The sequence below is a fragment of the Aspergillus heteromorphus genome (assembly GCF_003184545.1).
Source record: "Aspergillus heteromorphus CBS 117.55 chromosome Unknown BO70scaffold_30, whole genome shotgun sequence".
In the NCBI taxonomy this organism is placed as follows: domain Eukaryota; kingdom Fungi; phylum Ascomycota; class Eurotiomycetes; order Eurotiales; family Aspergillaceae; genus Aspergillus; species Aspergillus heteromorphus.
Genome location: NW_020290435.1, coordinates 96,453 through 122,943, shown reverse-complemented (window position 1 = coordinate 122,943; position 26,491 = coordinate 96,453). Strand labels below are relative to the sequence as shown.

The following is a 26,491-nucleotide window of genomic DNA, read 5'->3' as shown; positions in this document are numbered from 1 at the left end:
TAAGTAGTAAGTAGGTAGGTACATTAACTAGGTGGTACGTATGATCAAGCGCCAGAAGCAAGGGATAGCCCTGTACTGTACTCTGTACTCCGTACCGGTCGCTCAACACCCAACGGGGTGAGAGGGAGCGATGAGAGAAAGAGAAAGAGAACCAGAGTTACGCGGGTAGATACCTTTTGTTGGGGGGGGGGGCGCTATTGCAAATATGTGGGAGGATACAGCAGGGTCACGAGTACTCTGTACCTACCTACCTACCTACCTACCTAGATACTACTACTGGATACATAGACAACACTGGTGCGGGTGCTGCTGTCTAACATTCTGGATGATATTGGTATCATCGGCAGGCGGTCTGCAAACGCCCAAAAGCAAGTACATACATACCTAGGTACTAGGTGAGTAGGTAGGTAGGTAAGCAGCACCCCCTCCACTGGATCTATCTTCTCGATTGTCTGCAACCTGTAGGTATGTACATATGTATGGGTATGTAGGCCGAACACCAGAAAGGCCCGGTCCACCCACCACCTCATGTATCGGTAGATATTGTGCATAGTAGTTGGTCGTCGAGATTAATTGCCGAACTCCGTCCTGCGTCCGCACACACATGTCTGGAGGGGAGGGACGGTGTTCGGAGTACTATTCCGGATGGAGGGTACATAGTATGGCATGGTATGGCATCATGCTGGTCGGCAACTTCGCTGGAGAGCTGAGAGGTAGGCAGACAGAGATAGAGACAGACAGACAGGCTGATGACCAGCAAGCAGGCAGATGGGATGGGGATGCGGTCATCCAGAGGCCCGGGCGCCCTTCTCAGGCCGCTACAGGCCGCTACAGGACCACCGGTAGGTCTTCGCAGGGCCGGGTTGCAGATCAATTCCATGTCTCAGGCCTATCATTTGTCCAGCAATGACCGACCGTCAAGCCTCTCTCTCTTACCCCTCAGTTTCTATCTAGTGTGTCTACGGTACGGGAGTCCGACAGTCCGAGTACTCCGTAGGCAAGGCCAGGCCAGGCCAGGCCTGTACTATCCAGGTGTCGAGTTGTTCGTGTTCTTAGGGGAGGGGAGGTCATGGGGTGTGTGTCAGGCTATCATCACGTCCGTACCAGCCAATCTTTTTCTTTTGCCCGTGCTGGACCAGAGATATCGGCCGTATAGGGAGGACGGCCAATGGAAGGATGGAAGGGATCGGCCAGCACACCCTCCCTCGCGATCCAGACTGGCTTCTGAGGAAGTGACAGCGGGACAACCCGCCTTGTGACTCCGAGACGGTGGTTCGGAGCGGATCATAATTCTACTGGGCGGTGGGATCGCTGGCGAAAGTGAGGCTGGGGTTTCTTGGCGGCTGGTTACTAGTAGCAATTAGTCGTAGTCGCGATACTTGCGATGGGGCAGGTCACAGCCGCAATATCAAATTGGCCATCCACTCTCCAGGACCGGGAGATACATAACTGTCAATGGGCGTGACCAAGTATGAAATATCGAGTTATGGATGCTGGGCCCGAGGGTTGCTCCCCCTTTCCCCAAAGGGTATCCATCCACTGCGATTCGATCGAGCCTATCACGCAGAATGAAGAGTTGAAGGGAGATACCTCTCCATCCCGTGTGTCTTCCTGAATTGCAAATCGCGACGAAGATGGCCACTGGATAGAATGCTAGTGACGGTCCGATGATGTTGAACAGTGAATGACGCCATTGGTCATGGGTATAATGTCGATCTAGGGGGGGAGGGGATCGGGTTAAAATTATTTGAGATTCACTCCTACTACTAGCCTAAGGAGAGCTAAAGCCTTGTTATTGCGTTGATCCCTCATCAACTACTCCGTATGGAGTACGTGTCCCAGTGAGGCTGATTATCGTATCAATCTCATCGCAGGCTTCTCCGACAGTGGAGCATCACCAAGGGCTTGGGGTTCAGGGCAGGGAAGGTGCAAGTGCAGCCAGACCCAACTGGCAACTAGTAGCCCATCTCTCTCACTGGGACCACCAACACCTCACAGGACCGACGTTCCATGTATGTAGGTATGTACAATTGTACATCGAGGCAGCCGATAGTCTCATGTGCTTTTCACAACCCTCCACGTGGATCTATCTTGGGCATCTTGGTTCATACCGGTCCAGTGCCGTGCCCACTGCCCACTTCCCACGGATCCTGATCCTAATCCTAATCCCTTGGTGAGAGAGGAGTCAAGTGGCGAAAGAATCTTTATCATGAGTGCATAATGACCTGTTCGATATCTAGTGCGGCCCCTGCCCCCCCCCTCCCTCTCTTCATTCGATTCGTCTCATGCCACTCCATACCTCCCACCCCCCCAGGCTTTCGGCTAACTTCCTACACCAACCTTATCGAGGAGCGATCGGTTGAGCTACCAGACGGTTCGATTGCTTTGATTGGGGTACGCGAGGAGGTGAGAAGGTTTGACCGATGGCCTAGGGACTCCATACGCAGTCGGGAATCCAGGAACCGATCTCCCAATCTTACTGCCTGCATGTGCAGTGTGCCCCTTTCGTGCAGTATTGAGGGCTTTCGTCCTACGAGTTCTGTGCAACAGGGGCGCAACTGCAGGTATGCATTAGTATTGATGTTAGTATTGGGATTGTCATGATTCCCTCCCGGCTTACCTGGGGTTACGTGATGTTGGATGGTCTTCGACGTTATGAAACCATCCTGGCTGGGGGATGGGGGAAAAAGAAGGAAGAAAAAGGGCGCACATACCACCCCAACTCCCCACATCGTCGAAAACCCACAGTTCGTATGAAGAACCAAGGGCGTTGGATGTCTCGAAAACATTTGCGTGATGTCCATTACATACATACCGACTAGAAGGTAGTACTACACTGCTGCGATGGAGCAAGTAGCATTTCTGCAGGTAAGGACGGTCTTCGGGGGGGGCAGAAGCGTGCATACGCGCTAACCGCATGGGGATCTGCAGGTTCCGAGTGCTCCATCCATGTGTTACTTATCTAGTAAAAAGTAGTAAGTAGTAAGGAGTACTCCGTAGATAGATACAGTATGTAAGTTGATGATCCAGATTCCAGGTTTCGCTGGGGTTCTGCGGGAGGTCCCCGAGGCCCTCTTCGGCTTACTACCCTTTCTGGTCCTACTTGAGAAGCAGTGGTAGATAGTGGTAGTGCTACTCCTCCTACGGAGTACCGCTATAACAACTACTACCCATCTGCTCGGGAGAGTCCATCTATCCCGAATCGCCGACCAGGACCAAGGGAGGAACCCGATGTCCAGGAATTGCGCTGCGTAATCTCCAACCACCCACCCTAAGGAAAGGGGAGGGGGGGGGGTTGGCTGATTCCCACGGAGGACCTAGAACAGCTTCCTTGTTTTGCTGCTGTCATCCCCTCCCTCAGCTGCTGGTACCTGGTACTCCGTATGGGCTGTCTGTCTGTCAGAAGTAAGCCAGTCTCTCCTGCTGTAAACGCTAGTTAGCCCATGCACAGACACAGGGCGAGCGACCATTCGGGCACCAACAGTGCCCATCATGGTCTGTGTGCAAACGGCAAGACGGTTTCACCCAGCCCTCCAGTAAAGCCCCAGGAGTCCGTTCCATTACTACTATCTACTTACTCCAGGCGCCAGGCAGGGATTGATGAAGAAGAAGAATTTAAAAATAATAATAATAATAATACGAACCGCCATCTTGCTGCTGGACGGGCCGCGGTGACGGGCCCGGGAAGCTGTTTGACATGTTTCCACTTTCTGTGGTGGTCATTATCGCAACGCCATCGGCATCGATCCATTCTCGATCAATGTACGGAGCACATACATTCATTACACTTACAGTACCTATGTAAGTACATCCCCCCCAGGTGTCAGGTCGACAATGGGATTCGATTCGCACGCGACAGACAGACGGCGGCGAGCCTTCCACCACTGTGACGCCGGCCGGGCGCGTGTTATTTCCCTGGGCGCCACTGGACTGATCACATTCCCACTGGTCTGGAACCCTCCGCAACCTCCTTTTTGCGACCAGGGCCCTCACGCGCCGAGCAACTCCGGCACGGCGCGAGAAGTCTAACAGGGAACCGGGTGGGGAGGATCGTACTTAGGTACCTACCTGTCTGCTTGTCTGCTTGCTTGCTTACATCTATCTCATGTATGGGGACGGACGGGGGAGTCCGCTCTGACGTACATGCGCATGTACAGTATGTATGTCAGTAATACATACATACATACATCTCCGTACGGAGTATGTACAAAGCAGACAATTGTTGTTTGTTATTTGTTATTTGTTGCTGGAAACAGGAGAGACAATGCTCTCAAAGTCTCCCTGACGAAGACGACTCCTGTCATATTGCATATGCATTGGCGTTGTTGCAGTCCCCCGCAGTAATATCTCTAGCCCTTCGTAGAAACTTAGTGTAGGTAGTATGTGGTGGAGAGTCATCCCATCCGATGCGATCGCTGACACCCAGTCGCGTGACGGGCATTGAAGGAGATCTGGTCTGGGGACTAGATAGAGACAGACGGGAGGGTGTCCCGTCTTCATCATTAGTTCTCGCTTTCATTTTCTTCCCCCCCCCCCCCCCCCCCCTTGGCTGGTTTTGGCCGCAAAAGGCCAAAATCGGAAGTTCGACCGTGGGAAACAAACCACCGGCTATCTATACAACACCATGGCACCGTGCCCGAGGCGGGGAGCCAATGGCCATCCCCGTAGGACATGGCGGAGATGCCAATTTACGAGGATCAGCATCTGGACAAAGCGTCCCCAGAACTCAGCGGCCGGGTGAATACTATTATGTACTGTACGGAGTACAGTAAATACTTACCTACCTTAGATGGGCTGGAGAGTGCTGACTGCTGAGTGAAAAAAAGATGATCAGAGCGTGAAGATCCAGCTCGATACTCGGTACGGAGACGGGGAGGATACATTTCCATCCCGGTATCCATGCTGTATCAGAAACGGGCACATATACGACGGGGAGCCACGCGTGCGGAGTCCAGCCAGCCAGCCAGCCATCCATCCATCCATCCATCTATCTATCTATCTAACCAGGTATCTACTCCGTACCAACCACTCTCTGCCATGTTATTTTAAGATCTACCTAAGTACCTACCTACCTACTTACTCACCTAGACCGACTGTTGACGGACTGATTATATTATTATTATTATTATTGTTGTTGTTGTTATTATTTAGGTCCTGTCTCGGCCCATCCACCCGCCCGGGCTAGTTCCTCCCCCAAGCCATACCGAATCTGTTTTTTTTTTTTTAATAACACTCCATTCCCGCCGCCACCACCATGAAGATTAAATTTCAGGGGGGGGGGAAGGCCGGCCGGTCGGCAGGCAGGCACTGACTCGGTTCGATTCCTCCTAATCTTATACTAATCCACCACCGAGATAGTATCTATCTACTCCGTACCTACTGCCTTCTCAGACATAGTACGACGGAGGTACTAGTCCCTAGCCTGTCGACCAACCCAGCATCCCGTTCTACCATTTACTCCCTTGGGCATGTCTCGGATGCAAAAGTACCGACTTGGCCTGTGTGCCATCCGCTTCCCCTGATCAGCAGCCATGTGTTTGGATTACTAGAGTCTATTACTACTGTTCTGAGGAGGTAATTTTTCTGTATACGGAGTAGACTATGTATGGAATAGCTGGGGAGGGATGGTGGGACCCTCTACTAGGTATCTAGGTGGTAGTGGCAGTGGTAGTTACCAGCTCCCCTCCCTACTTACGTATGTACTATGTAGATAGTACTTGCTTGCATCCTGACAGGCTGACAGGCTGACCCACTCATTAGTTACCAGTGTCTTGGGCACTGGGACTGAGTCTCTCTCCTTAGTGATTAATCCTAAAGGAGAGACCCAGACGACGTTACAGTGATGATGGCCTTTTGCTAATAGCCATGGTGTACACACGGCACATCCTAGAGTATGAGGATATCTAGGCTACTATAAATATGTACATAGCTAAGAATACATTGACATGTACATGTACATCGATATGAAAGTAGTATGAACGGGGTATATATGCATATTATGGCATACATATATGTACAGACTACCTACGCACCAAGTAGGTACTACCTAGGTACATTAGAGAGACAAGAAAAAGAAGAAGAAGAAGAAGAAGAATCCCAAAGGAAGCGGGGGCTGCATCATGCCCATCCATCCATCCCCCTTTCTCTTCATGACAGAAAGCAGGTACGAAGCAGCTGTGTGCTACGTACTTACTTGCACTTGCGCCTGCATACATACATGAATCCACCCTCGGAGAAGAACTCCGGCCCCAGGATTTGCCTACCTACTAGTAGGTAGGTAGGTAGTAAGTAATAAGTAAGTACTAAGTGGTACATGTGTACAGTATCTGCAAGTATACGCAGTACGGTAGGTATACAAATACATAGCTTCGCACATCGATGTATGTAGTCACCTACTTTCCTACTTGTAGTTCAATAAGTGAGTGACCTGACCCCATAGATCAAACGATCAACGGCCAGATAGTCGGATAGGCAAATAGATAGATAGATAGATAGATAGACAGGCAAGGAGCGAGCGCGAGCGAGCAAAGCGCAGTGCCATCGTAGACCAGTCTTCTAACCGAGAGAGGGAAAAAATGATAAGTATAGACAAAGAGAGCGAAAGGGAGCCTGCCTCACTCTCCACGAGCAATCTGACTGGTTGAACTTGGCTCCCCGCATCTACCGAAGGAATCAATCGCGCCTCGATATGTTTTCTTTGGATCTTATCATCGCATCGAGAAGGGCTGAGCTCGGTCGTTGCCTTTTGCTCGTCGTCGCCTACTTTGGCGCTTACTTACGGTGGTACCATGGATGTGGTTGTGTGGCGGATGGCGGACGGCGGACGGGAGAGGTCGAAAGACGGGTGGGCGAACCATCATGACGGACCCTCTGGTCCAGTTAGATTTACTTTCGATGCGGCAGGAGCTTGAAGGTTAGGTTGAGTTTCTTCGTTTTCTTCTTCTCCTTCGAGAAGCGCGAGGGCCTGTCATGTTGCTTTGAAATGGTTCTGGTGCATGTGCGTGCCTGAGTGCGGCAGTGTAAGATTGATGCAGAGGTAACGTACTTACTTACCTTACCCAACTCATACATCCATCCATACCTAAAACCCTGGATATCCAGAACAGTCTAACAGACTAGATGTATGCAACCATCTTTCTCCAGTAGATAATCGAATCGACCCATCTATTTTAATTTAACAATTACTTACTTACCTACAGTTCCCACCCAGACACACAGACACACAGACACTCACACATCTATCCACCCACCCACCCACTCATCCATCCATCTACAATACCTATCCACCCCCAACCCCCAAACGACATGTATATCCATGTAAATAAATAAGTAAGTAGTATATGTATCCCTCCCACCCGCATCAATCATCAAATCTTCCATGCGAACATACACCCCAGATGCACCAATCACCCCCGCCCGATCAAGTGATCGCACGCGGCCCGAGCGCCGCAATCGCCTTCGCCCTACCGTACATACCACCTTACCTCTGATCCTTCCTGCCTTACAATCAATCCTGCAATCCTACAATCCTACTGTACATACCTGTTCGGAAACCCCCCCCCCCCCCCCTCTGCCTTTCCCCTCCCTCATCGCTGACGGATATGCCGAATTGCTAATCCAATTTATGGGGTGTTTTTTTTTTTTTTTTTTTTTTTTTTTTTTTTTTTTTTTTTTTGGTGGATTGTCGGGCGGCACGGCTGAGAGGGAGATTGGATATACATAGATAGATAGGTACTCCGTACAAAAGAGAGAGGGAGAGAGAGGTGAAGTGGTTTGGTTAGCCTTACCCCCTCCCTATATGGTGCATTATATACTTAGAAGCTACTTAGGAATTTCCGAATTGTGGACAAACCGAGGGTTGGCTTGTGTGCTTACTTGCCTACTTACTGGGGTAGAGTAGAGTAGAGTACCTACAGAGTTAGGGAGGGAGGGAGGGAGATGACTGACTACCTACCTAGGTGGAATAAATGAATAAATGGAAGTTTGGGTTTGCCTCACTACTGCACTTACAACCTAATGCATGTCAGGTGTATTCTACCTACCTACTCAGCTATCCACAGTACTCCGTGTTAAAGGACCGACCTTCTCTTCTTTCTTTTGCTTTTGCTTTTGTTTCGGGCTTGGTCATTGCTCTCTAGGCATGTGTGTGTGTGTGTTAGAGATAGGTAGGTACCTACGTGTCAGATTGCTTTGATTTGTGGTGGTGGTGATTGGTGGTGGGTGGTGTGGGCTGGCTGGGATTGAAATTCAGTCACTTGTGTGCCGTTCCTACCGTAGGTAGGGATGTATGTATGTATGTACGTATGTATAGTGGCTACAGTGGCTGCAGAAGAGTGACGGCGGACTCCGTGCTGATGGTCGTGGAGTTTTCAGTATACAGGTACAGGTACAGGTACAGGGAGGGAGGGAGGTGGGCGGGCGTATGTACAGATCCGGATGGGGATGGCTGAAGGCTGTCAATGCTGCTAGACCTACCGGATTCGGTCGCTTGTTGCAGTTCCCCATGCCGGTGCAGTGGTGGTTGCATGCTGCAGCAGATGCACCTCCGTTGTGACGATCCGGATAGCTACAGGGACATGGGCAGCGCGAACACTGGACCCGACGATGGTGAGGGGACTGGCATTGCCTTTCCTAGAATAGAGTTGATTTCCCAAGGTCGAGTAGCCTTGTGTAACCCGCAACGTATGTAGTAGGTATGCCATTCTATATGCATTGCCACGGTTCCGGGCCGTGAAGATGCCTGAAGATGCGAAAAGAAAAACAATGCGACCCGCCTAAGAGAGCCTTGCCACTCAGTGTACCACATACATTGCCATGCAGATGCCAGACGTTGATGGACCTTGGTCGTCTAGAAAAATCAGAACCCAAGAAGCAAATAGGTATATCGAGCAATCAGAACGTGTCAGTTTAAAAGCGCAGTCACCTGCTGCTGCCGCAGAAGATAATGAAGGATGCCCCAGATGCCCTTGAACACCTCGACTCGATCTTGCGCGTCGAAGAGGTCGTACCACTTGGTGCGCCGAAGCTGTAGGACATACCACGGCTGGTCCAGGCTGTCGGTGACGGGGGGGAAGGTGCTTGATCCCTTGGTGATGGTCTCCAGATAGCGTCGGTGCACGCGCAAGTGGAGGATGGCCAGGTGATGGTTGATGGAGGATACCATGTAGATCTGCCATCGTCAGCCCAGCCGGGTACATTCGGGAGCACAACTACTTACGTCGTCAAACGGACTGTCAAACGGTTTGCCAATTTGGATATACCTCATCCGCCTATCCCAGAGACTAGGCCCGGGCTGCACAAGCTTCCACTTCTCGCTGTTACTCAATTTCCGCCCGGCGCTTGGTCGACGAGTTGCCAGGAATGGATGCTCGTACTTGGAGCGTTTGCGGGCGTTACCAAACTCCGAGGCCGGCTTGTCCTCCTCGCTGCTGTCCTTGTGATCATCGCCCACCGTATCATTGGGAGCGCCACCCCACCGAGGCACCGTTGTCCACCACTTGCCTTCGCCCGGCCGCACCTCGGTGAGTCCCTGTCTTCCCCGTTCCTGGGCTGTCAGAAGCATGGCACCCACCTCGCGGAGCAGGTCACACACGTCCCCCAGGCCAGAGCCCGGGGAATTCTGTGGTCCCCGGAAGGTGGTCTCGGGACGGCACTGAGCCGCGAAGACAGGGCCCTCGATGACACCGCTTCGTGCTAGCTGGCGGTCCTTGGGGGAGCGTGCGGCCTGGAAGGTGTGTCGGACAGGAAAGAGCAAGTTCTTGACGGCCAACCGAGGCGGGGAGATAGGCAGCGCCGCCTGGCAGCCAAAGGGCCATGCCGCCATTTCGGTCAGAGCCCGGACGGTCTCGTCGCGCACCTCATCCGGCATTTCATTCCCGGTCCCCAGGCGGCGACCTTTGTACATCCGGACCATTTCCTCATGCTCCTCCGAATGCGAGTTGGGGCTCTCGGCAGAGCTCTGTCCTGGCGGCGATTGGTCTACATCCATGGATGTCTCCGGCTGGTCTTCTTCATCCGTCTGCATCCTGTCCTCGCTCTCGTGGACCGGTGCATGTCGCGGGGGGTTTTTGGGGCGCTCATAGTAGTTGTCCAAGCTGGTGTCCCAGTACTGGGCCATCCGCTCCAGCCCAGTCCAGAACTTCCTTGTTTGGGTGACACGGACCCTTTCGCGGCCTTCACGGGGAGCCAGCCTGCCAACCTCGCGGAACGCATCATCGTTGTCCAGCAGGAGTTCGTTCTGCAGCACCTCGAATCGGTCCCGAGACGGATATGGATTGCCATTGTCCATCAGAATCGGACAGCCGTCTTCATCCACCGGGGACGACCGGGCAGACATGTTCTCCCATGGCAGCGATGGGGCTGTGTTTGGCCCGTTCTGGCGAACGATCCGCGCGGCCGGCACATTCTCTTCCAGCTTCAGGTTCAGCGCCTCAAATTTCTGAGGGTTGATATCGGAGGGGCGTTTGATGGAGCCCAGAACTTCGTTGAGCTGCGTCAGGGATTCTTCTGGGTTCTTATCCGAGATGTCGGGCAGGTGATAGACGGGGAAATCTAGGGGGGTGGGGGGAGGAGGGGGAGGTCGTTCCTTCTCAGGCTCGGAGCTCACTGAGGGAAGGCCTGCAGCAGCAGCAGCAGCAGCAGCAGCGAAAGTCAGTATTGGGACAGGTCCGATTGGATAGCATGATCCATTGAGTCAGGGCCACGAGGGTGAGTGCCTGAATGTCATGAGGCAATGGATGGCTGATGAAAGGAAATTCAGGCACCAGTCTGGGCAAGGCATTCGGCCATGGAGCGACCGGGGGGCCGGGGAAGGGGGGCTGGCATCACACCACCAACACCACCAACACCCACCACCACATGACAGCACCGATTGTGTGCCAGCCACTTCGTATCACCGTCCCTGAACATGTCTGCAGGACTGATGGGGGCCACCAGGGGACATAGGAGAAGAGGCAGGCGAGGGGAGGCAAAGGCACGAGAGGATGAGGATAAGCCAGGGACAGTGCGGGGGACGCCTTACCTAACACATTGCACCAACCAAACATGACGGCGGACCTACTAGATCCCTCGACGCGGATCTATGCGCAAAGACAAACGGGTACCCGACCCAAAGAGGCGCAATTGTAATGGAAACCACGACTTTCAGCACTAGGAAGGAGGCGAAGTCGTTGATCACATGGGATCGTGGAGGAAGAGAGGGGGGGGGGAGGGGAAGGGAAGAGGGTGGAGATGCACGGCTGACGGGGGAGTCAATAAATCAACCAGCGTGGGGAGGCTGAATAGAAACGGGCCAGCCCAGTGTTGGATATTGAATGATTGATTGTTGGATGTTAGATGGGATGACAGGATGGTTGGCTGGGATGGGAGAGAGGGAGGGAGTCATGCATTGAGAAAGATAAGGAGGAGGAGGAGAGAAGGAAGAAAGAAGGAGAGAGAGGAAGAGAGAGGAAGAGAGAGAGAGAGAGAGAGAGAGAGAGAGAAGGAGGGGAAAAGGCGATCGAGGATGGCGGATGCTGGATGGCTGGAGAGACTCGCTCCCTGGTCACTAGTAGTCGTCGTCTAGTCGTAGCAGGCAGTAGTTGGTCCTTTCCTCATTCTCTCATTCTCCGTCCAGCAGCCGGTGGATATCTCTTCCTCAACAATAATCTTGTCGCCTCTTGCCTTCTGCTGCGGGGGGGAAGGAAACCTTGGGGAACTTTCGAAGGCCGAGGAACCATGGCTGTCCAGCAGTGTCCCGATTCTTGGGGTCATCCAGAGCCAGCATCCGATCCCTACGTAACCGACTGGCCCTTCTTTTCCCCCAGACACTCAGGGACAATACAACAACAATACAATCACGGGGGGTGGAGTTTGGGCCGATCCTTGGGAATGTGCTGAACATCACATCACATCACAAACCAAGTTGAAGCCGACTGATGGTATCAGTCACTGCATGGAGGATAGAAGGACAGAGGACTACTGCATCTCTTCAGTCCCTGTTGCAACTCTAATCGCATCTCCATCTCCAGAGGCAAAACGTAAAACGGCCAAAGCCAAAAACCCGCCCGAAAAGATGGTCGCCGCCCGATCGGGCCAAGTGCCTGCTGACTCAGACGGCGCCAGATAGCAGTTCGGCACTAACCCTGCTTTGGACTAGTGCAACCTGTCGATGATGGCTGCACCAATCATACCCTCCTCCTCCTCCTCCTCCTCGTCATGGAACCAACCATCATTCACTCTCTCTTCTTCTTCACATTCATTCATCCAGGATCCATTTTGTTCCACCCAATCCATCTGTCCATCGTCTTTCTTCAGATGAAACACTCCATCAGACACTTTCTTCATGATGTGACCACTGACCAACCGGCCCCACCCATCCATCTCTTCTCTCCATCCCCTCCCATCCCTCTCCTCCTAGGTCACGCTAGGGGGGAGGCGTCTAACCCCCTCCCTCCCTCCCTCCCTCCGACCTGCAATATTGATGGACTGTACAAAGTAGATTGGCTGTCTTGGCCTGTCTGAGATGGCGATGGTTTCATCCCAGGCTCGACAACGGTCTCGCATCCCCTGCGTCTATTCTGCACCGGCCCATGTAGGGCACGGAGGAGCTTGGACTCAGCGCCTGGCCAAACACAACCGGTTTCCCTTGTTTATCTCCGAGAAACCCCCCTGGTAGTTTTCTTTTCCCTGGTGTCCCTTTTCTTTCTCATGGCCCCTTCCTCACAGCACACACCACGTACCCTACGCCTTCAACCCATCCATCTCACGTTTTGGCCCTCTGCTTCACCAGCGCCGGCCTGAAACAGGCGCCCTCCCGCCGGGCCATCGCCTCTGACATCTGCTGTCATGGCCTGTCGGTCTTCTCCTCCCGGTAGAGAGCAACAAGAGCAATGAGACGACCGTCTTAGTAGCATGTTGGGATTTGCTTTCTTCTTCCCTTGTATTCCCCCTTCCATTCCTTTGTGAGTCGCTCGTTCACCACCACGAGGACCATCTCCCAACCACCATTGCCTCGGGGCCACCGCTCTTTACGCGCCCTCCCGCCTGAAACCCAGGGATTCCTTCGTTCTTTTCGATCATACCTGGTCCTCCATGCAGCAAACATTGGCTTCCCACTCCGTCCCTTCTCGCATCTACTAGCAGACTGCCCAGTCGCGTCCTCCGGCCTGCGGGCTTGGCGACATGTCCGTGTCGACGTCTTCCATCCTCGTCTATCAGGGTTTAAGATGTACAAAAGCCCCGCGGCACTCGGACGACGTCGTGCCTTCGGTCTTGCCGTTGGCTTCCAGTGCGACCTGGACCTCAGTTACGTCCCAGACTTCAGCCGCGTCTCAGACCTCAATCACCACCTCGATCGGGACATCCGCAGCCACCGAGTCTCCCGCATCAAACACATGGCTCCCAACGCCTTTGGACACCGCAACAACAACAACTACTACTACTACAACAACTCCACAGTCATTACTGCCCCCTTTTGCTGAGCCCCTGGTTGCCTCCAGCACTGCCTCCACCGTTTTAAGAACGCCCAGCGCCTTCCGCCTCTCTTTTACGGAACATGGCCCCCATCTTCACATGCCAGCCTCGTCGTCGACCCGCGCGACATCCCACGAACCGCAGTCATCCACCTCAGCCTCCTCGACTCATTTGCTAGTTTCCGCCGCGCCAGAAACGACTGCAGCCCCTCCTACGTCTACATCTCTCACTTCAGCGTCCTCCAGTACGGATCTCTTCATTGCGGAATCAACGACGACGCGTGCGGTGACCTCCAACAATACCTCGCCCCACGGTCTGATAGACACATCTGATCACGGCAGCAACAGCGCACCTCTCCGCACCATCTTAGGTGGCGTCCTCGGCGGAGTAGCATTCGTTGCTCTTGCACTCGCAATCGGGTACTTTCTATTCCGCCACAAACGACGCAATCTCCACGGCGGACTGGCCTCGGGCACGAGTGAAGAGCACCTGCAAGACGGACACGGACACGGACGCGGACACCCCGATACTTCCTCCGCAGCCTCACATCAAGGGTATCAGTCTCGAGGGTCCTTCCTCTCCGATGCCTCCTCCACCCACTCACTCCCCAGCCACATTGCGGTCCCGATCACCAAGCCCGAAGACAGCTACCAGACCAACCGGGCCTCCTCGCGTCTGAGCCCCATCTTACCACAATCCAACCCCTTCACCGACTCTGCAGAGGCCAAGTATGTCTCCCGATCCCGAGGAAGTGTCGCCAGCTTAGCGGGCATACTTCGCGATCCGTTCGCCGATCCTGCCCCGACCTACTACGGCGTCGGCAATGCCACCACTACGCTGTCGCGACAGCCAGAGATGTCGCAACGTCCCGCCTCTGTTGCGTGGAACTCCATGTACAGCGACCTCAGTCTGGGCAGCACCCTCATTCTCCCGGGCCGGAGCAGCGCCAGCAGCAGCCTGCAGACCCAGAGACTCAGTTACCCGTTCACCGTGGCGGAGCTCGAGTCCTGCGATCCCAGCGAGCCCGTCGCCAGACTGAGCACTAGAAGTGACCCGTTCGACCTGGAATGTCCCCCTCATCGCCATGCCACGCCGTAGTCCTACTAAAATTGATTTGGAGCACCCACACGACACAACCAGAACCTGAGACACTACTTCCTGTCTTAACTACTGCTACTGCTTTCTCCCCGCATACACACACCCATCTGTTTACCTCCCAATCCCCATATCTCCCAACCTCCCTCTCCCTCCTCACCCACTAACCACACTAACCTCTACGACGTATGGAAAAGAAAAAGCACGAGACACATGACACGAACCATTATGTTTGTTTTTATTTTTGTTTTTTTTCCTCCTCCTTGTCTTCTTTTTGCATGGCACTTCTGTTCTAACATGACTTGGGAAGGAATGAACGTACATGCGGTTTGTGTATTTTAGATCTGGATCTGGATCTGGTGTGTTTTGTTTTCTTTTGATTTATTTATTTTGATTTTGATTTTGCCTGTTGTTGCTGGCATTTGATGGTGTTCATTTGGTGGGGTTGTACTATGTCTGTTTGTCTGTCTGTTTGTCTGTGTGTGTATGATAGGTGCTTTTCTTTGGTGGGGATATGGATGAATGAATGGATGGATGGATGAGTGATATCTATCTACATTTATCCCATAAGATCCAGTAAATTGCAGTGTGATAAGTTAAGTTACGTGTTAAGAACCAGCAAATATATTTTTTGCCAAGCTGCTATTCAAAAGAACAAGGATAGATAGATATTCTTACTAGTGCTTGTGATTCCCCACCCATACTACTATAGAATCTACCCCGGGATATGATATATATACTACGACCGTTACTTCAGTTTAGTAGCCGCTCAACACCTAGCAATTCTCCAGGCTATTTCGTTGGCAAGACAAAATTTTCATTCCATGCTGGATACACAAATACAGAAATATACACCAGTAAAGTACATAGATAATAGATTACCCGGTGACATTTTAACAATAAGTCGTGAGTTTTCACACCCATTGATTGTCATGACATCACACCTCATGCAGAGGAAAAAATTGAACAAATTTTCAGGCCTGAGGCATCAAGGCAGGTAGGCGGGGAAGAAAATCCACAATTTCAATCAGCACTCAACCGTTTTGTGAAAATTGATATGCTCAGTGACATTTCACTGACGTTGACATTATTGTGATGGAATGATAGATGTAGATTTATAGATAGATAGATAGATACTACCATCCCAGCCATACTGGGTACGATGTCAGACACCCAGGCAAGAAAAACGCGGAGATCGGGCGTGGAGAACAACGGCTGATTTGTCTCCTAAGAGGCGCCAAGTACTACCCAGGAGGGACATAAGCCAGACGCCTGACACAATAATATTAGGACATGACATGGCCAATGCTATGCAGTCGATCCAATACCCACCTGGCACCTGCAAGACTAAGATTTAATGATGTCGATGTGGGGACGGGGGAGGGGACTATTAGAGTTGACTTTTGACCGAACATAACCCTCCAAGTGATATTCAGGACGCGTTACGACATTAATTATTCAACAAGGCAGAAGAAGCTAAGCTTTGGGCGCATGGGGGAAGATTGGAGCCGGGAAGGAAGGAACATCCGGGGGTGGGTGTTCGCTGGATTGGATGGGATGGGACGAGACGGAGGACCGAGAAGAAGAAAGACGGACGGACGGACGGACGGGAGGATAAAGAAGAAATAAAATGGAAATTTCGTATCACACAAAGCGCCATGCCATTGTTTTGCTTTAAGAGTAGGTCTTTTTCCTTTTTTGCGTTGTCCTTTCACATGCTCTCCCCCGAGGGGAAGAGATGGGGATGAGGATGATGCATGTCCCTGATCCTGATCCCAAACCCCGTTCCAGGTTCCCGATACGATCCAGAGAAAAAACCGTCCCGGATGAATCAAGCCACCGAGCCAGACCGGCAACGAAAACGGAGTGGTCGACCTGATCCCGTGGGCTGACCGATTCCCCCCCGTTTCAACCTCCGCACCGCCAAAGTTCGTCAACTGAGGAAATTTACTCCTGGGGCTCGGCGGCAAGAGCGTTGTGCTTGGCCTCCTTGCGCTCCAACCGGCGCTCACGGAGAGCCTTGTTCTTGGCACGCTTGGCGTCCATCTCCTCCTTGAGGACACGCTCACGGTGTCTCTCGGCCTTGGCCTTCTGGATCTGTAGGGTGCAGAAAAAAAGACCACGTTAGTCGCGATGTTCACATTTCCATGGGGCGGGGTCGCCCCTTCAGCCCCTTTTCTAATTCATGCGGGGGCCACGAAGTGGTAGAACCCATCTCTTCAACAGCAATAGCAAGAGGCGGAACTTACGTGCTCAACGAGGGCACGCTTGTGCTTGAAGGTGTTACCCTTGCTCAGGTGGTAGAGCTCGTGGTAAAGGTGCTTGTCGATCTTGCCGGAGGCACGGTAACGGACGAGCAGGCGACGGAGAACACGCATGCGGCGCATCCAGAGGACCTGGCTTTAATCGAATATCCATCAGCACTCATCCATGCACAGTGTCCCCCCCAAATTCTAGATCCTTCCGGGCGTATGATGGCGTTGGTGGGTAGCCCCCGTGGGGGTGAAAAAAAAAAATCCTTGCAGTGCACTCTCCGAGGGGAAGACGATGTGCATACCTGGGCATACGAGCCTCCTTGGTACCCTTGCGCTTACCGAGACCACGGTGTCTGCCGATTCTGCGGGCGGCAGCGAGCTCGCGGGCACGGGTGCGGGAGTGCATGGTGACGGGCTTGCGGATGATGAGGCCATCGCTGACGAGCTTGCGGATGGTCTGGCGGGAGTTGGCGTTGGAGATCTCGTTCATCTCATTGGGATCGAGCCAAATCTTGCGCTTGCCGCAGCCAACCACGGAGGCGGCCAGGCGCTTCTGGGTGCGAAGGTTGACCCTGTGGTGCAAAAGCAGTCGGTCAGTATGAGATCCAAACCGGTCGGGGGGGCTGCTGCTGCGAAAGCGCCTGGTGGGTGGATGCCCGCGAGGGAAGGGGGAATCGAAGCCATGGAAGGACGATATTTCCCGTCGAGCAGGTCCAGCAGCACTATCAAGGCAACAGGCGAAGATGAGCACTCACATCTTGACGGCGTATCGACGGTCGTTGGCGGATGATGTTCGTTGCACTCGACGACGGGTAGAATTCCCTGCTGAGGAGTTTGAGATACGCCCGCCGATTAGCTAAGCCACTGTGCTGCTAAGCGAGATCCGCCAAACCCTCCTTAGGGCCTTAGGGCTCGTGCCCCAGCCGCCTAGCCCGATCTGGGGAACCATCCCCGGAGCCGCAACGTGATATCATCATCATCGTAGATACAATGCTACGTCCACAGGGCATCTCTTGTGCTGACCTGTTAAAAATTCATACCATCTACCTACTGGTTGGCCATCTTGTCCTGGGACGCGGTTCTATTTACACCACTTCTTCTTCTCCATCCGTTGCTTCTCCACGTGACCGACGGGCGCTAAACCCGTTCGAGCCTCTACGCATCCATGACGCGATTGGCCATCGCGAACTGTAAGACATCATCGATACAATGCATTGGTCATCTTCAAAAAAACATACTCCATACGACTTTTTCTCCCCCCGCGGTCTTTCAGCAACATCATGTATATGTCCCCACTCAACACATGGGTATAGTAGATCTAGTCAAACGTCATGTACCTCGTAGACCAACCACCTACTCACTCCTCTCCAAACGACCCGTCCAGCTCAACCTTACCAATGCTCCACAATTCCTTCTCGTCGTCCGCCTCATCATTGGACAGACCCAACCCTCCTTGTCCACCTTCCGCCTCCTTGCGCTCGCGGGCCTGACTGGCCAGACGCAGCGCAACACGCTTGAAGTAATCTGACATGCTCCGCTTGGGCCCGGGAGCAAGCGCTGTGCCCGCTCCGGCCATGTACTTGTCGAACACGGCTCCCTCGGACTCCTCCACCGAGAAGATCGCCAGGAAGGCGGCCTCCGCCGCGAGCTTGACAGGGATGACCACGTCGCGAACGCTGGCAAAAATGGGCGGTGCCAGGAGGGCCAGATGCGGCCGAGTCAACTCGGGGTGAAGCCGGGTAACCGTGCGCACCACCACCAGAGTCAACCGCCGGGTGTCCGCGGGCGTCCCGACCTGGATGCAAGGAGCCAAGGCCTCGAAGATGGCCTTGTTGACCTCGAAGTTATGATGCTCATCCTCGATCAGAAGGTACTTTCCGGCGGCGAGCACGCTGTTGTCGGAAATGAAAGGCTGTCTCGGATTAGTATCTCTTCTCGCAACATGGGGACAGAAATAACTTACATCCTTGTTCGTAAGGCCCTGGGTGATGACTGCCAGAGTCTCGGCAGAGAAGCTCTCGGTCAAGGACGACGGCGATTCAACCAACAGAGCATTCAGTCCCAGGATCGAGGCGTGGGAAAGGTTGGCCGAAAGGACTCGGTTCTTGATCAAGGGGCCTGCCGTGGCTGCGGGAAGAACCTTGACCAGGGCGCCGAGCAACTTGGCGTTGGTAATGGCCACAGCGTCTGTCTGGTCGCTGGCATCGTCGTCAATGAGGGTGAGGATGGCATTCTTCGACGCCTCGCTCATGTTTGCACCCGCCTTGCCCACCACCTCTTGAAGCGCCTTCATCATCGCGTTTCTCACACCGATATCGGGGGTCTTGGTACCCGTGATGAGTTCCGCAATAAGAGGGTCGACTCTCGGGGTCAAGGTGATCAGAATACCGAGACCCTTGGCCGCTCTGTTACGAAGAGTCTCGCTAGACGCATCGGCCAGACCACGCGCAAAGGTACGCTGAAGTTGTGGCAAGAATGGCTTGACGGCCAGAGGAATTTTCTCCAGGAGCTTGTTAAGGGTGGAGAAAATAGCACCTAGTGACGTGCATTAGCATCATGTAAAAATCGGCTAAGAGTGATGGAAGTAGATTGGCTTACATTTGATATCCACCGATCGCTCGGACACGACACGAATGAGCGGACCAGTGATCTGGGTCACGAACAACTTCAGAGAGTCCGCACCGGTGCGATCGATGATGTCGCCGATGGCGAGGGCGGCCTGCGTACGCTGGTCGACGGTGCCGTTCAGAAGACCCTGCAAGAAGATGGGTAGAATGGCGGTGATACCCTTGGGCAGGCTGAAGCCAGGAAGGTTGGCCCCGGGGACTCCAACGCTCCGCAAGATCTGGCGGGTGGGGATGGTGAGCACTTCCATCTCCTCTTTGCGAAGATGGGACGTGAGTCCACTCATCGCTGACCACGCCGCCTTGACGACATTCTTGTCGTGGTCACCGAAGGAGATGAGCAGGACGCGAATCAGATCTTGATGGTACCTCGAGTAATCGATGTCAGCATCGGAGAAGAACTTGTTGAGATGCACGGCCGCAGCAGCACGACGGTGATGGTCATCGTGCTTCAGCATAGTCATCATGACATTGATAATGACATTGAGACCGTCGTACTCATCAACTGACACCAAGATGGTGTCAAACGCATTGCTCAGTTCTTCCAGGAGAGAATCATCCTTAGTAGACACAATATCGTCCATCAAGGAGTTGAGGATAGTGGGCAGTCTGCGGGTCATAGCAGAGGCCGCCACTTCGGCCAGGGAGGCAAGAGCCCTCGCGTTGAATGCGGAAATAGGTGAAGTGAGGAGAGTCGGGATGAGATTGGGGAGGATGATGTTCGCCCGGGTCTCTTCGGTGAGGAGGGTCAAAAGAGCCGATAGTGCCTGCTCGGCGTCCTCGTTGTTTCTCAGAAGGAGTAGGAGATGAGGCAAGACCTGGTCGACAGCCTTCTTGCCCAGGATCTGCTGCAAAGAATCGAAGGCTTCGGCCGCAGCCTCACGGACATCCTCGTCGTTATCAACAAGAGCCACGCGCACGGTCGAGATAAGAACCTTCTCGTAATCCTCCAGGGCCTCAACCGATGCAGAAGCAATAAGTTCCTTCAAAGCAATGCAAATACCTTGCTTGACGTCCACATCGGGGGAGGACTGAAGACCTTCCTCGAGAGAAGGCAGCAAAGTCGAGAGAACCGACTCTCCAGCCTTCTTGATAAGGTCTCCCAATGCGTTACTTGCGATAACCTTGTGCTCCATGTTGGAAGAACCGAGGCGGCGGATGATGAACTGAGACAGGGTGGGAACCATATCCTTGAGAATCTTGGGAGAAGCAACAAGCGCCTTCCAAACACCCATGGCAGCGCTCTTAACGAGACCCGAAGTATCGCAGCGGCAGATGAACAGTGCAGACAAGACCTTGTCCCTGCGCTCCTCTCCGAGAACTTCGAGCAGCGACTGTCCGGCTTGGGCGGCTTCCTCCTCTTCCTCTTCGGCATCAGCCTTGGCTGTGATACCTGTGAGACTGAAGAGAAGGTCACCAACCAACTCGACGGAGCTGAGTCGGATGCGGTAACTGTCATCCGCAAGACCGCGTTCAAGTTCAGGCAGAAGGAGATCAATAGCCTTCGAGGAGAAGTTCTTGACCAGCAAGCGACCCGCCTTGAGAGACGTTTCACGGATCGAGTCAATATCGTCAGCCAAACCAGCAAGGATAGGAGGGATGATTTTGCTGAGATAGTTTGCGAAGCTGTTTCCGAAACAGGCGGGAAGGAAGATGAAGAGCGTCATGAAGCCCTCGCGAACCGCAGGCTTCGAGCTGGATACGTTCTGCAAGATAGTAGGCAGCGTCTCCTCGAGTCTGGTCGTACCCAGACCTGCCAGAACCTCCGAAAGGGCCTGAGCGGATCCCAGTCTGTCGCCAGCGCCGGTATCCGACTTGAGGGTGGCCATGAGGTTGGGGATAAGGTCCGGAAGAGCGTCTTCTCCGAGCTTCTCGATGAGCGAACCAAGAGCCTTGGAAGCGGTGGCGCGAGTAGTGGGCACAGGGTCAACGATGGCCAACTGCAAGCCAGAAACGATGATTGGCAAGTGAGAGATAAGATCCTTGCGCTCAGTAAGATGAGCCAAACTGCCGATAATCTGAGCGGCCTTCCGTTTCGTGTTCGACCTATCGCCGAGACCACGCTCAAGGATGCGCACAACCAGAGCCAATGACGGGGCATCCAGGTAATGGACAAAGGACACCTTGATAAGGGAATCCAGAGCCTCGTCCGTGTATTTCGTCGGGTCACTCAATGCCTTCAGAAGTACGTTCACCAAGCTCTTCACCTCTGGGTTGCTGATGACTTCACCGAACCGCTGAAGACTGCGGTTTGCAGCGTTACGCACTTCCTTGTGGGTGTCGTTGAGCACCACCGTGAGCGGGGGAATGATGTCAGGAAGGCTGGCCGCCAGCTGCTGAGGATCAAGGTAAGCCATCGCTCCCAGGAGATCGCAGGCTCCCTTCTGACTGCGCCATTGGGTGTCGTCGAGACCGTCGAGAAGAGTGGGAAGGATTTTCTTAACGCCGTAAGAGCTAAGGTTCGAGAAGCACGCCTTTGATGCATCGAGGCAGGCGTCACGCACATCGGGGTTAACATCTCCAAACCCAGCGAGCAGCTGAGGAACAATCCGAATGACATATGGTTCGAAAGTCCGTCCCAGAATAGTCGCAAACAGCTCGTATGCCAACAGGGTGCCTTGCCTCTGGTGCGGCTCTTTCTTGTTCTCCGAGGCATCACGCAGATGCGACATGACCTGGAATTCGCGCAATGTGATGATACCTCTGCCGCTGACGATACCAGCCAGTCCGTAAGCTGCACCACGTTGCGTGGCGTACTTCTTCGACTGCAGAAGCTGGTCAAGCATGTCTCGAACGTACTGTCCGCTCTGGGCGCGGGAAAGTCGGATGAGGGGTGGCAGACATCCAGAGGCAGCAGACTGCACCGTTTCCGACGGAGTAGGGAGAGTGTCCATGAGTCGCTTGATGACTGCCTGCAGGCGGGGATCGTCCGCGTTCAGATGCTGGGCCAACGATCCATACAGAACCACGACGGCCTCGTTCAGGAGGTCAGACGTCTCGCTTCCCTTATCGGAAGTCTCCAAGGTGGTTTCCAAGAGCTTCATCAGTTCCTCAACCTTCTGCTGGCCACGCGCAGCGATAACAGATTTACCACCCTCGGCCATTTGTGCTCGGACCACAGAGCTCTTATCGATGAGAGGACCCCTCTCGATCAAGAAGCGGAGGAAAGAGACGATCTGCTCACCCTCGAAGAGATCGGTCATGGCCTCGAAGGCAAGGGCAATACCGCTGCGGAACTCCCATTGGTCGGTCACGTCCATCTTCTTGGGCATTCCGTAACTGTCAGTCTCGGGTGCCTTGGGCTGAATCTCAACAGTGTACTTTGACTGTAGCTCGGCAAAAATATCATCGAACACTGTCGGGTTCGTCGCAATCGCATGTGCCAACGCGCGAGCGGCAGCACCCCTGAGCTGCGAATCCTTCGAGGCAAGGTATGGGATAATCTTGCCAAAGGCAGAGTCGTCGACCTCAAGAGCGTTTTCTTCCCAGATATTTTCGGCGATTTCAGAGTTCTCCTCCACATGGTCATGGCATTCCAGCCAAATGTGCTCGGAGAAATCAAGGTCTGTCAGGTCAATCTCCGCTTCGATGACCTGCAGAACCGATGTACGAACAGTCACGTCGGAGACGATCGTGCCCTTGAGAAGAATGTCCAACTCGGCTCTGGTGATGTTCGGGGCGATACACCTGCCGAAGTCGAAGAGAGTGTCCTTGATGAGCTTGTAGTGTTGCGTGTACTTCTGCATCGCCGAGAGCAAGTTGTTCAAGACTTCTTCCCGAGGCAGACGTCGATCGGCAAAGGATCCTGAATGGAAGGACAATACTTCGATGGCCAAAAGAACTTGCTCGCCTTCAACCTCTCCCTTTTGCTCGTCGATTCCGTTCCGGCTTAGCACCAGGAAGAGGAGAGGAAGAACATAGGCTAGAGACGAGCTATCAAGAGGGCGCTGCTCAGACGCAAAACGCAAGCGATAAAGGATTCTGGTCACAAGCTGTCCGAGAGGCTCTATTTCCATTTCCAGAGGCAGATGACTCTTGCCAATTGCTCGCAGCGTTGCGATACCCACGAAAGGCCGCAGGGGTCCGAGGCGCGATGACAACTTCTCCGCACACTTGATGTATGCTTTGGATACAACGTCCCCAGTAAACAAGCCTGCACCGGCTTCGGTCAGAGAGAGCAGAGAGCTCACAGCGGGGTTGATCCAGCCATCCGCATCGACGGCGGGCCCATCCGCAAGGCCCTGGATGATTCCAGATCCTCTCTCAATCCTCTTGATCTCCCGAAGGACTTCTTCACGGATCTTGGACTCCTTGGCCAGCTGGGCCTTGACCTTGGACTGCTCTTCCGCAGTAAGCTTCTTCTGCTTCTGGCCCTTCTTATCCGTAAGCTGTGACCGTAGCTCTTCCTCCCACTTTAGAATGTCGTAGTCTTTGGTATTCTTATCGAAGGTTGACTGTTTCGACTTTGTGCTGAGGACGTCAACGAACATGGTTCCCTCCGGAGTGCGAGCGATGGCAACATCGGTTGCCGTGAACTTGGACAAGCGCGAAGCGTTCAGGTCATCCTGGATTTGGCTGGCAAGTCGAGGGACCATGGCATCAGGCGCCACAAATGCCAGCTCACCTGCCGCGCTCCAAATCGCAGAATCGATTTCGGGCACCTGAGACTGAATGGGGTCCTGTAAGTAGTTAGTGGGCGATCCTCGAGCCGCATGTAGTCACCATTGGAGCAATATGCATACCTCTTGCAAGCGAGTCAGCTGTTCCAGGCACCGGTCTGGGAATTCCCGCACGAGGTCACCGGGGTCTGTGCCAGTTCTAAGACAAGACGCGATCCACGAGGTGTTGGGAATCAGCTCGGGACGACAAAGAACCAGCAACCCAATGAGTTGATTCTTCAAGTCAGCGGTAGCGTTTTCCAGTGTCTGCAAAGCAGAGGCAGGGGGGCAGATGGCCTTGACCACGAGATGAAGGAACCTTTGACTCTCTGGTCCTGCAGAGACTGGTGCGGATTCTTTTTCACCAGTTCTGAAAGACAGGGTCCAAGTCCACAGAGCACTCGTGACCGTGGGGCCTATGCTGCCCACATTCTTCATATGAACGTCCGTCAAGACTCGCGTCGTTTCTTCCCGGAAACTCGAGTGGAGCCCGGGGGCCACGACGTTGTAAATAAACGCCTGAGCCCAAGCGGTCTTGGCCGCATCATCGGCCTTTTCAAACTTGGAACCAGTGGTGACAGCAGCTAGGGCTCTCACGGCCCACTGGATCTCGGCTTGGGCAGTCAACTTGGAGTACGCCTTTGGGTTGAGAAGGAAAGACGGCTTGGGGGCTAGCACCATCGATTGCGCTACAGTCTCCTCCCACGCGGCCTTGTCGAAGCTCTGCACAGCGGATGAGCGCTCTAGAAGGGCCAGGTAGACATGGGCCGTTGACAGGTAGCCGCCCTGAGCCGAAGGCAGAGGATTGGCGAAGACTTCGTTGTACAATTCCTTCATCTTGCCAAGGAACTTGCTCACCAACGGCTGAACCTCACTGTTCGCCAAGGTCGAGGGTTCAACTTGCCATATTACCTCACTGACATTGAGCTGCCAAAGCTTCTTGAATGGGACACGCTTATCGGACGATCCCTTCACGATGGCATTGATAGCGTCATCACTGATCTTCACGTTGGACTGGACAAGGAAAGCCAGGTGCTTGCAGAAAGACTTGATTTCCTGCTCCAGAGCGGCCTCGTTTGACTCACGCGAAAACACGGGCACAAAGCCCTGGACCACGTCCTTCGACAGGTCCACCGAAGGCGATATCGCAGCAAGTGCCTGGGCGTACACCGCGCGTTGTTCCGGATTGGTGATCTTCTGAGTCTTGAGGGGGCCCATAACTTCGCTCGTGATCTTGATGAGTAAGGCCTGGTCCTTGGATTTGGACAGCAGCGACTCGAACGAGCGAACGGCACCTTGTCTAATGACTGGGTTGTTTGACTTCATGCTTGATAGCAGGTGCTTCAACAGGCGAGAATGCAGAAGTTCCGACATGTCAATGCCATCCGGCAATGAGGCGCACAGAGAAGGCAACAGGCCACTGAAGACGACTTCGGGCGACCGCAGCATAGACTTCTCAAAGGGCGGTATCAACTCGGACGCAATATCCTCATATGTAACGAAAGAGGCGAAGAAGTCACCCAGCCCATCCGCAATATGAGCCGGCGGGGCGGCTTTCGAGCCCACCAACTCCTTGACGTAGAATGCGAGGACCGCCTTCTTCTCCTCCTCAACGATCGGTTTCTTGGTCGGAAGCCGTGCGCTGACTCCGGAGATCACACCGAGGAAGGGGGCGTTCTTCTGGCCCGCAGCCGAGTCGCTCGTCAGCCGGCGAACAGACTCACGAACGGCATCATCGCCCCAGGTAGCGGACGAGAAGGTGGCCCGGAGGGCGCGTCTGGTGACTCGGAGAGCGGAGATCTTCACGGCCGGTTTGGGGTTGGAGGCCAAGCAGATTTCTAGGGCCTTTGCGTCGACGGCGATGGTGTCCAGAACGGCGGATAGCGGGGTCTCGGGATCTTCCGCCAGGATTTGGAGGACAATTGAGCACCATTCCGCCAGGACCAGGGCCGGACCAGGCGCGAGGGCGGGTTTAGCGGCCTCCGCCAGCAGTTTCTGGGTGAGATATTTCAGGTCGTCGGCCGAGACGGGGGCCTTGAGCAGCGAACGGAGGCATTGCTGGACGGCCTGGCGAGACGGGCGATCGACGTAGCGAGGGTATGTTTTGAAGAGGAGGCCAATGAGAGGCTGATAGGTTTGTGGTTGTACGTTGGAGCCTGGGAAGGGCCGAACAGAGGGCGAGAGTCAGTCTGGGGAGGAAAGCACGAGAGGAGGGGCTGGGCTGGGCTTTTGATCGCACGCACCAATTCTCTCACGAAGGTCCTGAAGAGCGCGAATTCTGCGAGCAGTCGAGCTGGAGAAGAGAACGACCCGCAGGCCGTCCAGGTCGCCTGCGTCCACCTGATCCCATGGAAAATCGTCCATGTTAGGTGGTGGCCAGGAGCATGGTTTGGGGGGGGGAGGAGTT

The 26,491-nt window shown here is 53.9% G+C and overlaps 5 protein-coding genes across 5 annotated transcripts; 2 read left to right on the top strand and 3 right to left on the bottom strand.

The window, feature by feature from the left end:
* Nucleotides 1-2,312: 2,312 nt before the first annotated feature.
* Nucleotides 2,313-2,919, bottom strand: BO70DRAFT_365357 (uncharacterized protein). The gene is made up of 2 exons (XM_025544043.1): nucleotides 2,621-2,919; nucleotides 2,313-2,558 (listed from the first exon to the last, which is right to left on the bottom strand). Exons 1-2 carry the CDS (start codon nucleotides 2,730-2,732, stop codon nucleotides 2,365-2,367), a joined length of 306 nt encoding a protein of 101 aa, XP_025395904.1. The 5' UTR covers nucleotides 2,733-2,919; the 3' UTR covers nucleotides 2,313-2,364.
* Nucleotides 2,920-3,634: 715 nt separating this feature from the next.
* BO70DRAFT_365356 (uncharacterized protein) lies at nucleotides 3,635-4,377 on the top strand. The gene has a single exon (XM_025544042.1). It carries the CDS (start codon nucleotides 3,835-3,837, stop codon nucleotides 4,027-4,029), a length of 195 nt encoding a protein of 64 aa, XP_025395903.1. The 5' UTR covers nucleotides 3,635-3,834; the 3' UTR covers nucleotides 4,030-4,377.
* Nucleotides 4,378-8,902: 4,525 nt separating this feature from the next.
* BO70DRAFT_299110 (uncharacterized protein) lies at nucleotides 8,903-11,045 on the bottom strand (the record flags this gene model as incomplete). The annotated part of the gene is made up of 3 exons (XM_025539630.1): nucleotides 8,903-9,169; nucleotides 9,218-10,617; nucleotides 11,021-11,045. 3 exons carry the CDS (start codon nucleotides 11,043-11,045, stop codon nucleotides 8,903-8,905), a joined length of 1,692 nt encoding a protein of 563 aa, XP_025395902.1.
* Nucleotides 11,046-13,692: 2,647 nt separating this feature from the next.
* On the top strand, nucleotides 13,693-14,532 carry BO70DRAFT_263283 (uncharacterized protein; the record flags this gene model as incomplete). Its single annotated transcript, XM_025538934.1, has 1 exon — nucleotides 13,693-14,532. A coding segment is annotated over one exon (840 nt), but the record flags the coding sequence as incomplete, so codon positions are not given.
* Nucleotides 14,533-16,223: 1,691 nt separating this feature from the next.
* On the bottom strand, nucleotides 16,224-26,448 carry BO70DRAFT_321712 (putative translational activator; the record flags this gene model as incomplete). The annotated part of the gene is made up of 8 exons (XM_025540520.1): nucleotides 16,224-16,644; nucleotides 16,797-16,947; nucleotides 17,105-17,374; nucleotides 18,164-18,714; nucleotides 18,766-19,337; nucleotides 19,401-24,105; nucleotides 24,169-26,240; nucleotides 26,328-26,448. The coding sequence occupies 8 exons, from the start codon at nucleotides 26,446-26,448 to the stop codon at nucleotides 16,495-16,497; spliced, it is 8,592 nt and encodes a 2,863-aa protein (XP_025395900.1). The 3' UTR covers nucleotides 16,224-16,494.
* Between the last annotated feature and the right edge of the window lie 43 nt (nucleotides 26,449-26,491).

Bases quoted from the DNA above. Each gene is read 5' to 3' on its own strand.
- BO70DRAFT_365357 (XM_025544043.1), bottom strand. From the start codon at position 2,732: ATGTGGGGAGTTGGGGTGGTATGTGCGCCCTTTTTCTTCCTTCTTTTT. The intron at 2,559-2,620 runs GTAAGCCGGGAG...GCATACCTGCAG, and splicing joins CCAACATCACGTAACCCCAG to TTGCGCCCCTGTTGCACAGA.
- BO70DRAFT_365356 (XM_025544042.1), top strand. From the start codon at position 3,835: ATGGGATTCGATTCGCACGCGACAGACAGACGGCGGCGAGCCTTCCAC.